At 43.9% G+C, this 15,389-nt stretch overlaps 1 protein-coding gene across 5 annotated transcripts in view; it reads right to left on the bottom strand.

Moving 5' to 3' along the window:
• LOC127319780 (cysteine-rich receptor-like protein kinase 44) overlaps positions 1 to 15,389 on the bottom strand; it is a 115,875-nt gene that overhangs the window by 69,037 nt on the left and 31,449 nt on the right. For 3 of the 5 annotated variants that reach the window (XM_051349761.2, XM_051349760.2, XM_071819699.1), the window contains exons 3-10: positions 9,133 to 9,256; positions 8,420 to 8,678; positions 8,116 to 8,344; positions 7,867 to 8,017; positions 7,569 to 7,790; positions 893 to 1,051; positions 735 to 755; positions 587 to 651 (exon numbers count right to left, since the gene is read on the bottom strand). In XM_051349761.2, the coding sequence (XP_051205721.1) occupies positions 587 to 651; positions 735 to 755; positions 893 to 1,051; positions 7,569 to 7,790; positions 7,867 to 8,017; positions 8,116 to 8,344; positions 8,420 to 8,678; positions 9,133 to 9,256 (1,230 nt within the window). The remainder of the gene's footprint in view (positions 1 to 586; positions 652 to 734; positions 756 to 892; positions 1,052 to 7,568; positions 7,791 to 7,866; positions 8,018 to 8,115; positions 8,345 to 8,419; positions 8,679 to 9,132; positions 9,257 to 15,389) is intronic. The other 2 variants (XM_071819697.1, XM_071819698.1) reach the window with 2 other exon arrangements.

Genomic DNA, 15,389 nt, shown 5'->3' with positions numbered 1-15,389 from the left:
CTCTAGCGGGAGCTCAACAGGCGAATCTGCCGACGGGCAGATTTGATCCCCTCCCTAGCATCGATCCTTGCCGTTGGGCGGAGACCAATGCGGGGGCGCCCGGCGGTAGCCGGGAGAAGGCGCATCCACTGAGGTTTGACCCCATGCCAAGGCACCTCTCCCGCTTTGCCCCTTACCCGTTGCTGTCCTACGCTGCACAAATGGCGTCCTGAGCATGTTTATGCACGCTAGTTGATTATCTCCACGACTCTTAGTCTCATTTGTACTCTTGTCCGTGCTTGAATGTATTTTGCTATATTATGTATAATTTATATCTTTGTATTGTATCTATTTGTATTTTTTTGGCTCGTTAGAGTTGTAGTCGCAATATATGTTTCTTGTGAGCTTTATTGTGAACTCTTTGTAATGCTACCATTTGTTTTAATTGCACCTGCATCACGTGTATGTTTCTACGTGCACATCGTGTAGGTAGACGTCCCTAAATCGATAACATGTGGTGTAATGGTGCCGGTTTTAGAGTGTCACAAATATTTACTTAGATGGCATGAAAATAGTAGAATAAATATTGGTATAATCATAAACCTACCAAGGCTTTGTTGAATGCGCATCCATGCTAGTCGCCCAGCTCAAACACTCCTCGTAGTCTATGATCTGAACAAATAATGTGGTGTAAAGTAACACGCGAGAGGCCGGACAAGCAAGGGTTACAGAAGAGAGAAATAAATCTGTGTTACCTTGATTCTCGGTCTGACCGGCTGCCGGATAATGAACAACCCATAGCAGTAGGTAAAAAAACAATAGCGTGAACCAAAGAATAAATATTAGACAATATCGTGATGCACGGATAGTTGAGACATATATCATGTAAACTTGGTTGATTTGCAAAACGGACCTTGGATTTTGACGTAGTACCAACTTTCCGATCACAAGCGGTTGTTATTGTTACTAAGTGCGCCGTACTTCTGTTGTCAGTTATGCGGAGTTGATAAGAGATCAATTTTTCTTTCAGGAGATCCAGCATCTTATGATCGGTGGTAATGCAAGGGCACAGCTACAAGAATAATCCAAATCAGCTGTTAATTAACTTAACACTCACACACAAAAACAAACATATATGTAATCTGAACCTGCTTATAAAGTCACAAACTTGGCAGAAACATTAGATCCTAGCCCATGTTTGATACCGTCTCTCTAGTGACATCGCACTTCCTTCCATATTTGTTACTACTACTTCCGCTAATTACGTGTAGAGTACCAATTACGCACGGTTTTTCCCCTAATATGTTCCACCTCCCGCTAATCCTGGATCCAATCTCTCAAGCATACGCCACACGTCCCCTCGCAGTCGCAGTCGCTGGATCCGTCGCTGGAAGCAGCCGCCCTGCCGCCGGATACACTGACGGTAAGCAGCTCCCCTGCGGTCGATCTGCTCTTCCTTCCATGTGAGAAACGAGTGAACGGTCCGGATCGGAGATGGCAGCCGTGGCAATGGTTGCGTACAAGGAGAGCTTCTTGCTGCGACTATGCCAGATTCTATGATGTGGCTGCCCGATCAAGGCTGGGTCCCAGCCGGTGAGTCTTCTCTGTTGCAGTTGCTTGCCTTCGCTCAAGGGATTGGATCGACTTGCTGTAGACGCAGATGTGCTGGTCTGGTTGAGATATCTTATTCGATTGAAGTTAAACACTACGATTTTGATCCTGAATCTTTACTCAATTGGTTCACGACTCAGCTTCTGGGTTCCATCGGAACTCCAAGCATGTATACGCTCTTCTATTCTTCACTGCATCTTCTCACTAGCATCCTAGGAATAGTCTAGGGACATCTTCCGGTAATAGGATGCAGCTAACTGAGTGTGGCATTTTGAATTTGCACTATAAATTCAGATTTTTTTTTTATGTAGCCTAGAGTATGATGTAGTTTGTATTGAAATTTTACACCATTGTAACATACATCATTAGATATATCTACAATTGTTTTTCATTTAAAAAAAATTAAAATATAAATTCTGATTGTTTGCAGAAAAAAAAAAGGCCGCGTCTAGCTTGGCCTCAGTTTTAAGGCAACGGAGATCGCCGTCTCCATGGGTGCTCCCTCCTGTTCAAGCGCGAATTCATCAAGTCCTTTGCCCCGAGCCACGATCTGAGAGCATGAGCCCTGCAGCTCCGAGATCGTGGTCAGTAGCACAGCGGGCGGCCGACGAGGGTGATGTGCCTCTCCAGGCGGGCTACAAGATGGCTCTGCTGTGCGACCTGCTCGAGTTTCTGCAGGCGTTCCTCTATGACCCCGACCGGAAACGCTGGCGGGCTGAGCCGCTCCTGCGGCCGCTCTGGAGGACTCATCTGAACCGAGGCAGAAATACGAGAGATGGTGCTCGAAGCACAACAATAAACAATACGAGCTCGTGCCCGATGCCCCGATCCCAAACTGATGAGCTCGTGCTCAAAATCCATCCGAGGGAGTGGGATGGGCGGTGAATGTGGGCTCCCACATTACAGTATCCCTTGATTGCATACAGAAATCGGTGTCCAATTTTGATATTTTTTGGGAGGAGGCTGAGAGACTTGGCAGAGGATACGGGGAAGAAACGGAAGTTGCCGAACCGAAGAAATGGTGTCCAATATTGTTCGGGTTGGCTGGAGCCTGGAGGAGGCGCGTAGGCGACGCCATAGTCGACCGCGGTGTGCCAGAGCGCACGGACGGGGCGAGAAGGCTCAGGGAAGCGCGAGATCTCGGAGAGAGTTTCTCCAGCTACAGGAGAACCATGAAAAAGGCGAGGAACCGATTTAGAATCTCGGATTTAGCTTCCTCCGTTGCAAAGCGGGTGCGCCAAACTCGCTGCATCCGTGCGCGGTGTTCGAGTGGGCACTGCAGAGGGTGTTTAGAGCATCTCCACCGGGGCGCTCCATAGCGGCCCCGATAGCATTTTGGGGGCCGGCGTGGTTTTTTGGCTCATACCGGCGCGCTCCAAAAGGCACCGGCTAGTTTTCGAGCCCAATAGAAGCGCCGGCAACCCCGTGCCGGCCCCTTCGCGAAGGGCGTGGATCGGGCGCGCCGGCGCCTCGCGGCACGACGGTTTTCGCGGGTGTGGCCGCCTTGGCAACGATGCGGGAAGGCTGGTCGTCGGCGTTAATTGTCTCCCGCTCGGAAACCGAAGCGGCGACGAGGGGACGCGACTGGCCACGCGGCGTCCGCCCACCTCCCGACGCGCCTTCAATGCGCGTGCGCCGCCGCCCTTAAAACCGCCTCCCCCGCACTTCTCTTCTTCCCCGTCTTCCAACCCTAGCTGCCGCCACCGCCATTCTCGCAGACGCCGCGTGAAACACCCAGCCATCGAACGCGCCCACCAGCCCGGCATGGCCGGGGCGCTTCGCAGAGGAGCGCGCCGTCGAGGTTGCACGTTCGGCCAGCCGCGACGCTGGCCGTTGCAACAACGTCGGGCCGCCGGGCCTGGTGGCAAGGTCGCGACGTCGACGCGACGCTGGCGGAGTACGGCTACCACCCGCGCGTCCACGGTGACACCTCGCGCGTCCCGCTCTACTTCCCCCAGGCGCATTGCATGGCGCCGACGGTGCCGCCTCTACAGAGGCCACCGGTAAGAACCACGTCGGCCCACTCGTGCTCTGGATCGACCAAAATATTGCTATAAGCTGTTCCCGAAGCCCTGCGAGGACACCGCTCCTTGACTAAGTGTGTGTATCGATGGACACGTAGTGTGTGCGCGTCATAAACTTTAATTACTATCTTCATGAGTTTGTGTATCGATGGACGTACGTGGTCGTGTGTGTGTCTGCGTCGCAAACTTAACTTGCCTAGCTCTAAACGATCGTTGTTGTTATGTTCGACTTAACTATATGTGGTCGTTATTCTTTGATTGTCATCTATGTTATATTTTAGGTGTATGAATGCTTTGCTCTAATATTTATCAACATATATACATGATATACTAATATGCCTTATCAATATAGATCTTGTCAATATAGATGCCGACGTACGTTGTGTACAAGGGTCGGGTTCCAGGTGTCTACGAGGAGTGGCAAGACTGACACCAACAAGGGCGTAAGTTCAGCGGGAACAGATATAAGGGATACACGACTAGAGAGGAGGCGGTAGCACAGTGGAGGAGACACGTGGGGAAGAAGAACCGGCTAAAGTTCTTGGTCCCGCTCTTGCTCACCGGCACCGCGGTTGTACTCTATTTTACCTTAGTCTAGGTGGTGATTAAATGATGTAATGATGATCATTTGTAATTATATGAGATAATGAACACTTGTGTAATAATTCGGCTCTAAATGATGCGATGATGAAATTTGTGATTGTATCATGTCATTTTGGATATAAATTGTCTTCTCTTTGTATTTATGGATATTTCCTTCATAAAACCTGATATGTACATGTATTTTGTACAGATCTGCAAAAATACAAAAATCCTAAAAAACCCTTCTGTGGCGCATATAGCAGGATACGTCACAGAATCTGATGCATAATTCTGTGGCGCATATAGCAGGATACGTCACAGAATCTGATGCATAATTCTGTGGCGCATACTGCCATATGCGTCACATAATCTAGTGCCTTTCTGTGGCGCATACGGCACAGAAGTCTCGGAATTTTGTGGCACACCCCAACATGTACTACAGAAATTAATTTTTGTTGCCTGACTTCTGTAGCGCATGAGATATGCGCTACAGAAACTAAAAAACGTCCCATAAATGAGGGTTTTCCTAGTAGTAGGACCAGGCCAGTTGAGGTACATGCCTGTGAATAACTATACGAAACATGCTCCTTCTATGTGGCGGACATGCCTACAATTATGAGCAAGGCTTTGTAAACGCATGATCGAATGGTAGTATCTATTATGTACTAAAAGCATAATAGGCAGGTATAAAATAGAGGCACCACGTTAATTCACATCATTTAAATTATTTAGGCTGTTAGATGTATAACTTGTGGATATGATTTAATCAAAATTATAGACTACGTAACACATTAGACATGACAGGACCGGTCAAGTTGCGGAACTCACGCAAACGTTCTAACAAAAAAAAGTCTCACGCGAAGGCATTGGTCCATCTCCATCCACGATATATAAAGAAAGTTAAAAAAGCTCCCACCTAAAGTACCGTATAGATTGATCAGTCCAGATTAACTAGCTAGCTATCTCAAAATTGATCAGCTAGCTTCGTACGTGGATTAGCCAGCTAACTTAAAAGCATATCGGTCAATAAAAATAAAATCATACATACTAGAAGCCAACTCAAAACTGATCGAAGATGAATTTTTTTTTTTGAGAACCTATAGGAGCTTTGCGCGTCATTCCATTAAGCATCAGAAGCAGAATATATTATGTAACAAGAACGCAAGGGCTCTACGCCGAACACCACAGGTGGTCGACGGCGCGAGAGCGCCCGCCGCACCCCACAAACACCAGCAGAACGAGCAGGATTATCCTCGCACTAACCCACGCCTACAAGCTCCCCAAGTAGTCCATTCCTCCAGAATGCCGCGGGAAACCTCGAAGACCGGTCTAGCGCAGGCGTCAAACACACGGCCATTCCTTTCCAACCAGAGCGAATGAATGACCAGCAACACCAATGAGTTGAAGACCTTGCGGCTGCTGTGCAGAGCAGCTCGCTCAGCGTCAGGCCACCAATCACGGAGTGATGATGCCGGGGTTGGCATGGTGGGCTGCCAACCGAGGTGCTGAAACGCGGCAGCCCAAACAACCACGGCAAAGGGGCACAGTTAGCCTATGCATGCATGCGTGTTACAACATAGCACGAGTTGTATTGACAGACTGACGAGACAAAGTTTTATAAGGGGATCTAAAAAAATTAGACGAATTTATACGTGCTCTCTTCATTCACTATTATAAGACCGTGTAGACATTTCATTCTAGACTAAGAGACAAACCAAAAATAAATGTACCTACACACTGAAGCGCCTATAGATACATTCATTTTTGAAGAAAAAAACTAAAACATCTTATAATAGTGAACGGAGGTAGTATATATCTGCATCACCGAATACATATAAAAATTGAAAAGATCGTAATTTGTAAGAGTTTTATTAATCTTTCTGGTTTTGAAAATGCGATTGACTTTCGAGAGTAGGAGTTAAGTCGTCATATGCACGATGATTCCACATGCACAATCCTGGAAAGACACACTGTCCAAACACTCTATCGTTCACTATTATAAGACCGTATAGATATTTTATTCTAGACTAGATACATACCAAAATGAATGAACCTACACACTGAAGCGCTTCTAGGTACATTAATTTAAGAAAAAAAACTGAAACATCTTATAATAGTGAACGGATGAAGTATGTATATATCTACATCAGTGAATACATATAAAATTTGAGAAAACGTAATTTTTAAGAGTTTTACTATTAACCTTGATGTTTTTAAAAATACGATTGATGACTTCCGAGAGTAGGACCTAAGTCAGTCGGATGCACGTGATTCTAGAGGCACGATCCTGGCAAGATAGACTGTGCAAACACTCTATCATCAACTTGACAAACTATGATGAGAAAACCAATCAAAAATACAATCCATGCCTAGAATTCAGTCAACTTAAGAGCACATGTCGTTCCAATCACATAATTAAATCGACGATTGATTAAAACCTTGGGACTATCCAATACAAGCCACGTCATGTAAATATCAAATGCATGCGACCGAGTTTGTAGAACCACTACATCAAAGATCGATGTAACATGGATAGATTTAAATAAAACAGATCAAAAAATAATGTACCAAAATAATTGACGTTCAAGAAACTTGAAGTGGTACTTCGCTATCTTTGACTACCGTGGTATAAAGATGTTAATGGAAATATTGGAAAGAAAAATGCGTGTAAGTACAAAAGTATTTCTCGAAAATAATATTATTATTTTTTTATCTCTCTATTTATCATTAATTTATGGAATATGATAATATAATAAATGGTTAAAAATTTATTGTGGAGACTAATAAATATTTAAAATGTCACACTTCTTGAAACTACTCATATAATGTGATGAACAAATATGGAACAATGTAACAATTCTAACGGCTTAATTTGGCCTACCTATCAACGACGATGATTATTTTCCTTTTAGTTCATGAAGAAAATGTATGAGTATGAATTAATTACCCACGCAGAAAAATCTAACATCACATAATAACTATATTTCTATGTATTGAGATAATAATATCACTTACAAAACAAAAACACATGGATATTTGAACAAACAACTAATGATTATACTCATATCTGTCACATTTGGTATATCGCTAAACGGGTGATAGTCACAAAATTGTATTAATTCATTTCAAATAATGTGATAACTTTGATATTGTAACTTTGATATTGTAAAGTTGATGCCCTCGCATTTGCGAGGGCCACATTGCTAGTTTCTAATAAAAATGGTATTTTTCTTGCAGGTTTCACTGGGAACTAGCATGACGTAAAGAGAGTAAAAATGTAAACACAGTTTCGTGGGTACAGTCTCATAACTTTTGTACACCATTATGCTATTTGGACGAAAAAATAATATATCATATCATTTGCGATCATACCTGGCTTGTCGGTAAGCTTGACCAATGACTTCTTAATGCATCAAGAAGAACCTGGCTCCTAGATTCCGTCTTATTAAGATCGGTGACAATTAACCCAATACTTGGCCTTTTGTCTCGATCGTTGTCCACACAGCTTAAAGCTATTTCTATGCATCTCCTTACTTGTATAGAATACATGCCTACTGATGTTGCATGTATCCTATTCATCCAGTCCGTATGTACCTTACAATTTAAAACCACATATAATTTATAAATGTGGAACATTGTTATCAATAAATTGCAACACTTTATCTCTTACAAGGTTGATGAATTGTTGGGAAGACATTTCAGCACTTCTAAGGTAGCCATCTCGCCCTGAAATTATCTTTATGATCACCACACCGAAACTGTATACATCAAACTTAGTTGAGATCGCACCTGCATCTATGTGCTCCGGTGGTATGTACCCACTGCATGAGAAATCATATGTTACTATGGGATAACATTCATAAAATAAAACATTTATCATACAAAAAAACTCTAGTTCGCATCAAACATATTCGCTTACTGTGTTCCTATACGGTTTTCCGTAAAGTGTGTTTTATCTCCTCCGACCAGCCTTGATAAGCCAAAATCGGCGATTTTTGGTGACATGTTCTCGTCCAACAATACATTGGCCGGTTTCAAATCTAAATGATACATAGGAGGATTTAATTTCTCATGAAGATATTCTAGACCCTCGGATACCCCCTTAATTATTGCATAACGTGTAAGCCAATTATGTCCATTAGATTCATCTGCATGAACAAACAAAGACTCAGATAGTATCGTGCCAGTGCCCTATAATACTAGTAGAATACCATATATCATACCAGAAATAAATTTGTCAAGGCTTCCGTTGTGCATATACTCGAAGCAAAGCATCCTTTTAGTCTTTTCAGCAAGAACTATTCTTTCATTGTAAGTTATGAATTCCTTCCGCGTTTCATTGCAATAGCCAATTAACCGGACAATATTTTTGTGGTGAAGACTTGCAATGTTGTGATACTCCTTCTCAAATTGCATATCATCAAGGCTGAGATCGTTTTTAAGAACCTTCACAGCGATCTTTTCTCCATCTTTATGCACTCCCTGTTGAGTATATCACATGCATGGTTTAATTTTCTACTTGTAACAACACAGGTAACATGTATAAAGCAGAAAACAGAACATGTATGATTTAATCTACCCGATACATATATCCTCCCCATGTACTAAATCCTCGTATAACCAAAGACATATCCTATGGAGACCATCCGAGCACTTCATGAACTTCTTTGTTTTTATATAGGGTCTCGGGGTAACTGCGTTCAACTACAACATCTAACCCCCTGCATAAGTATTCCAATTTTAACCAATACCCCTAGCTATACATAATAAACCAGAAAGGTGTAGACACATTTCGTACTGGAGTGAATAATAAGGTGTTCAATGTATATATAAAGTGCCAGAGTCAACTCACATGCATTGGAAACGTCTTATCTAACTATAGGAACTTGTGAACAAAAATTGAGTACTAAATGATACGTAATGACTTAAATCATACCAGGTAAACATCTCCATACGTACCCCCTCCAAGTTTCCGGTGCTCAGAGAAACCATCCGTAATTTCTTCCAATAAATGGAGTGGCATAGCCTTGGGAGGCCCGGTCACGTTGTCCATGATACCTCTGGTAAAAAAATGAAAAGCAAGATGTTACCTGAAACATATAGCTAAAGTGCAGATACACGCAGAAGCAGGTGTAGACGCTAAACCGATGAAAGTTGAGCACCAAGAACACACGATATTAGTTGAGCATATATATATAGCATGCCTAATTGGTAGTCCTCTTTCACAAAATATAGTCTGTGCAGAGAATATTTTTCCAAGCGTTCGATTCCCATCGGTGCAGAAATATACTACTCCCTCTGTTTCATCAGAAATTTATCTAGATTCGGATGTACCTAGACATTAAATAGCATCTAGATACATCCAAATTTTGATAAACCTCGGACAAGTTCGATGGGACGGAGGGAGTGATACCCTAACTATCCCAGCCCGTGCGGATCCAACGTACAACTTACGAGCTTGGACGGAAGGAGGCGTCGAAACACAAATACGGCGGCCGCAGGGCGGCCCTTGTTCTCAAATATATTAGAGGTGGGATTTTTTATCACTGGTCTCTTATATATAGTCCTTTAAGCCATTTTAGGGTTTTGTCTCGAGGCCGTTTTAGTTGTTAGAGGAGAAAAAAATACTCCTCTATGTCTTGTTAGGGGTTCAGTTAGATATGCTCTCAGTTCCTACTTCCGCTGCTCTGTCTATGATTGCAAGAATTCCCTCCGAACTGTTAAGCTTCATGCACTAGCCACTTGAACCAAAAGTCCGAACTGATGGAAAGGGCTAGACAATCCACATATACACTTCACAACACCCCCACCCGCGTGTGACGGGAGAAGAGAAAGTCAACACGTGAAAGAAGAAGAGCACACCGAAACGAATTTTTGACAAAAGAGACCACTTAGCCCAGTGAATTGTCAAAAAGGACCACCTTCGAAAATTATTGTCAAAAAGGACCACCTACGTCGTGGCGGCACGCGTGCCAGGTGACACGTGTCGCCTGCCGCCACAGCCGGAGGCGGCAGGGCCTGCCGCCACAGCCAATGGCGGCATGTTCATAGTATCGTGATCCATGAACAGTAGTCCGTTTTGAATTTTTTTAAAACATCTAAAAAAATTCAAAAAAAAATACCTACATGTAGCTAACTCTATGCACTACAATCGTGCAAAAAATCACTGTAAAATATGTTGTATTTTGGGCTCAGTAAAAAAGACAAATTCAACAAATTTTGTAGCTAACGTGTACTGTTCATCGATCAGTATACTGTTTGTTGATCACCGTGGACATGCCGCCAGGGGCAACGGCGGCAGGCCTGCCGCCTCCGGCTGTGGCGGCAGGTGACACGTGTCGCCTGGCACGCGTGCCGCCATGACGTAGGTGGTCCTTTTTGACAATAATTTTCGGAGGTGGTCTTTTTTGACAATTCACTGGGCTAAGTGGTCTCTTTTGTCAAAACTTCCACCGAAACAGCGGTGGCTAAAGAGGGGGGCAACAGCAATTTTTAGGCTTAATTGCGAAAACCATGAACAACAGCAATTTTTAGGCTTAATTGCGAAAACCATGTGAAAGCCAGGATTTGAACTCGAGACCTGGGGCTCTGATACCATGTTAAGTGTCAACACCCGGATTTTTAAGTCCGAATGCCTATTATGTCATACATCGCAATCCCAGGAATATTGTTGTTGCGAGGCATAATAGTTAAGTATCACAGTCATCATTCATTACAACCCATAAGTCTTACAAACTGGAATCACATGATCCATATTACACGAATAGTTGATCTATTGATCAACAAACAAACACAAGTTCATAGTTCAACATAGCGGAAGCGTAAGATACAAGGACTCTCTAGTCCACAGGCCAACGCTTGACGTCGGAAGGCGCTTAGTTGTCGTAGGCGTCCTGCTGGTCATCTCCTTGTTCATCTTCATACTCTGGCCATTTGAATAGCCAGGGACAAAGCCGTGAGTACGTTGAGTACTCGCAAACTAATTCAAGAAAAAGTGCTAGACATTCTAGTAGGGTTTGCTAAGCTCTAGTTTATTTGCATAAAGCTAGTTTTGGTTCACAAAGTTTTGAGAAAAAACTTATTCAAGTGCTAACTAACCCAAGGGGGGACATTAGTGTCATTCCCACTCTTCAAGTGGTGATTTCAATTCAATTCACCACAAGTCAATTCACCATCACCTTTCAACATCATTTTCAAAGATATGACATCGGAAACTGTATGGCCTTTCCAACCGTCCGTAACCGTGGACGCGGCTATTCGAATAGGTTTACACTCTGCAGAGGTTGCACACTTGTGCCACAACATTTGATTTCATCCGTCGGGATTTCCCCGAATAATCGTAACACAGTACGCGGATCATCAACCATAACCTTTCACTTACGAATCCTAGTATGAGCACCTCTCCCCATGAGCTTGGCCTCCCAGTGAAGACCAACTGTCAACCTGGGAACTGCACAGGGCTTGGGCCGGACATTCACCTCCTTTCGCATCATATCGTATCGTTTCTTTTGTGGTAGAGGCAGCTTTCGGCATAACCCCGATGACGCTTGTTTAGAGGGAACCCATACTAAGACGCATAAACTTCCAGTTAAGCCCTACCCATAATCAGGTATTGTGGGGGTACTTGAGAATTGGAAAGGTATCGCATTCAAACCCACATCATGTTTTATCAAAAATCACCATCTTCTCTTGGTCTTATTCACCTTCAAAACTCATTCAATGGAATGCATCTTCATTCCAAAGTTTAAAAAATCCTTTCAAAATCACAAAGTTCCCATCTAGAGTAGTTAAGGTTAGTTCATTAGCACTAGCTCTAATTCATGAGAGGTGCTACCTTGCTTTGCTTGGAAAGGCTAACTCCCTACTCTAAAAACCACTTGTATTTTGACCAAAGTTAACTATAAAAGGAAAATCATTTGGAAAACAAGTAAAAACTTGGGATGGGTTCACATAAGAAAAGGTAAGACATGGTGCCTTGCCCCAAGGGGCTTTGCACTTGGCAAGAATAAAAGCTTGCATAGTAATTTAGCTTGCCTTGGTAGTTTTCAAACTGTTCCTCTTCCTCCTCCTGGTAGCAACCTTCTTCTTCGGCGTACTCTCCGGTGCTACCGTCTAAATTTGAATACGAGTATAATTACTCACTAATTCAATGGCTATTCCACACATCACAAATAAACACACAAACTACTCTATGCACACACATAAATAAACTAGGGTGCATGGGTTGTGGGATTTAAATAGGATTTGTATTCTATATGTAAATGATAGTTTCCATAGGGTTCTTGAGAAATAATTTCCTCTCATTGAAATCTTCTTAAGATTTAATTTCTCCAACAATCATGGATGAACTCATCTTGACCTAGATCAAATGTTCATCATCATCATCCTTTGGGAGAATGATTTAAATGAGGTGGAACACCTCATGCCATTTAAATAACACTATATTTGATTTAAATCTCAAGAAATTCATATAAGAGAGTTTGGAACCAGGGGTCCAAACATCCCATGAATTCATGTGAGACAAGTTTAAATGAAGTGTAAGACTTCACACAATTTAACTTTAATAGTTTTGGATAATATCAACTAGTTAAACTAGTCAAAATATCCATTCATTAAACCATGGCATGATCATGCAAAGTGACCACACCATTTTATTGCATAAACAATTAGTGTAAGTCAAATGTGAGCTATTAGAGTTGGAATTAACTTAATATCTATTTTGGTTGATTTTTAAGAATTATTTGAATATGGAAAAGTCCCTGGCTTGTTATTTTTGTCACATTAATTCTACCAAGAATTTGACCCTGAGGCCAGTGGCATTGGATAGAGAATTTCAGTGGCTTTCCAACAATATCAAATTCACTAAATTTGGTTTAGCCAATTGGAAACTATTTAATTTCCAAGTTTGGGCAGTATTGAAAATGTTTTGGAAAATGTTTAAAACGAATTTGAATTAAACAGGCCGGCGGGAAAAGCTAACGGGCCGAAATGGTTTAAACAGGCCCAAGGCCAGCCCACCACGCGTCTGTGCCCGCGTGGGCTGCCTGACAGGGGGTCCCGCATGTCAGCGGCGTTTAAACGCCGAAGCGGTACGGGGCGACGTGGAGCGTAGGATTAGAGAGGGATCTAACGGCTGAGGTGCATCGTCTCGCCGGCGAGAGAGAGGTTCGCCGGCAGCTCGGGTAGGGGGTGGGAGAGCTAACCAGGGCTCCCGCGGTGGCTGGCAGTGTGCGTGATGTCGATGTGGACGACGGCGAAGCTCCTGGCACCGGCGGCGTCTCCTGGATCGGCTCCAATCGACGGCGGCGAGGTGCGGTACTGGCGGGCTCCGGGCTTCAAATTGGAGCAACTCCGGCAAGAATCGAGCGAGTGGTTGGGTGGAGGAGAAGCAGTGGAGGGTGGTGAACGTGGTGGTGTGCTCAGCTTCGTCCAGGGAACGCGGTATTTATAGATGGCCAAGGGTGCGGCTTGGCCGTGAAGAAGTCGACCATGGCGCGGCGTCTACGGTGAGCGGTCGAGCTAGGCGAGGGTGCTACGGTGTTCTCCTCGTCCAGGCGAATCTGTAGGTGGTGATGGCACGGTCGGGCGGCGTCTGTGGGCGAAGCATTGCTTCCGTGTCTGCCGTGCTGGTCGCGGGATCGCGTTGTCGTCTCCGGCGACGGCGGCCACGGGTCGGGGTCGAGAGCATGTCTGGTGGTTGCGTGGCGACGCGGCGATGCTCAACGGCTGGTCAGCGAGTCCAGGGCGTGCTTGTGGTGACGGCGCGGCGCGTGGCCAGTGTGTGCCCGCGGCGTGCACACGCGCGACGTGCGCGGCGTCCAGGGCGCCATGGACGCGAGCTGGTCTCGGCGTTGTCGAGCTCCTCCTCGACCAGGGCTGTGCTAGGCGAGGCTAGGCAGTGTGGTGGCGTGCTGTGGCGAGGGGGCCAAGGTTGGCAAGCAATGGAGAGAGGGGGAGGCTCGGCATGGTGATGCCATGGCCGGCATGGCCATGCCATGCAATCTAGCTCCTCCTCATTAGCTCCACTATGCTTCCCTTAGGGTTAGAGGGGGCAGGGGAACAATGTAGTGTAGCTTTGGTTTGAAAAATGTGAGGTAGATCACTATTTGCAATAGTGTGTGAATAGGGTTCAAAATTGGAAAATACAAAAATATCAAAAATGGAAATAATGCAAAAGGTGAATGTTTGTGAAATGTGAGGGTTGAGATAAGTTGTATTTGACCAGAGATGAGTTGAGGTGGTGGTGGAAAAATTGGATTTCAAAAATGGCCCAAAATGGCTAAGTGAAGATTGTTGAACTTATTATAAAGTTGCAACTTTAGATGAGCATAGCTAGTGATCAAAGATGAATTTGGCAGGGTGGTCTTCATCAAAGTTGTTCACCTTGATGTTGACTTTGAAATGGTGCAAGGAGTTAGCAAAGAATGGTTTGGGAAAATTGAATTGCAGGGGCTCAAAGTGGTGATCATTTGAAATTGGCAGATTTGGTCATCATCACATGTGAGTGGGAAATGTGTTGGAAAATTATTTGAAAAGTGAAACCTTGGTTCCAAAAGTTGTGATAAGTGTTTAGTAACATTATTCAACTAATGGTGAAGACCAAATAGGTCTAGGGTCAAAATTTATAAAAATGCCATAGGGCATATGTGAGGGTTTTTAGGGTTTTTCAATTATGGGAATTTCTTCCACTTTGATTTATTTGGTTGGTGATCTTCACATGATCACTCTAGGGTTTTAGAGCATAACAAATACAAGTAATAACAATCATCATGGCATATCACTCAAATGCACAAGTCCTATGCATGGTACTATATGCAAAAGAAAAGTTTTTGTTGGTTTGAAAATTTTGTATTTCTGGAATTCTCTAACTTTCTTTTTCATTGAAATTTGGGGTGTTACAAACCCTTCCCCCTTACAAAAGATCTCGTCCCGAGATCAAAAAGAAAGTTAGGTACTAAAGAGATCTGGGTACTCCTTCTTCATGAAGTCTTCGCGTTCCAGGTGGCTTCATCCTTGGTATGATTGCTCCATTGGATCTTTAGAAACTTGATGCTTCGGGTGCGGGTGGTTACGTAAGCTTCTTCTAGGATGCGAATCGGCACTTCGCGGTAAGTCAGATCCTTGTTGATATCCACCGATCGGTGATCGATGTTCTTGAACACTTCGGTCTTCTCGGGGACTTCAAGACATTTC

The sequence above is a fragment of the Lolium perenne genome, chromosome 5 (assembly GCF_019359855.2).
Source record: "Lolium perenne isolate Kyuss_39 chromosome 5, Kyuss_2.0, whole genome shotgun sequence".
In the NCBI taxonomy this organism is placed as follows: Eukaryota; Viridiplantae; Streptophyta; class Magnoliopsida; order Poales; family Poaceae; genus Lolium; species Lolium perenne.
The sequence above is the reverse complement of the archived record's forward strand: the minus strand, read 5'-3'. Positions and strand labels throughout refer to the sequence as shown.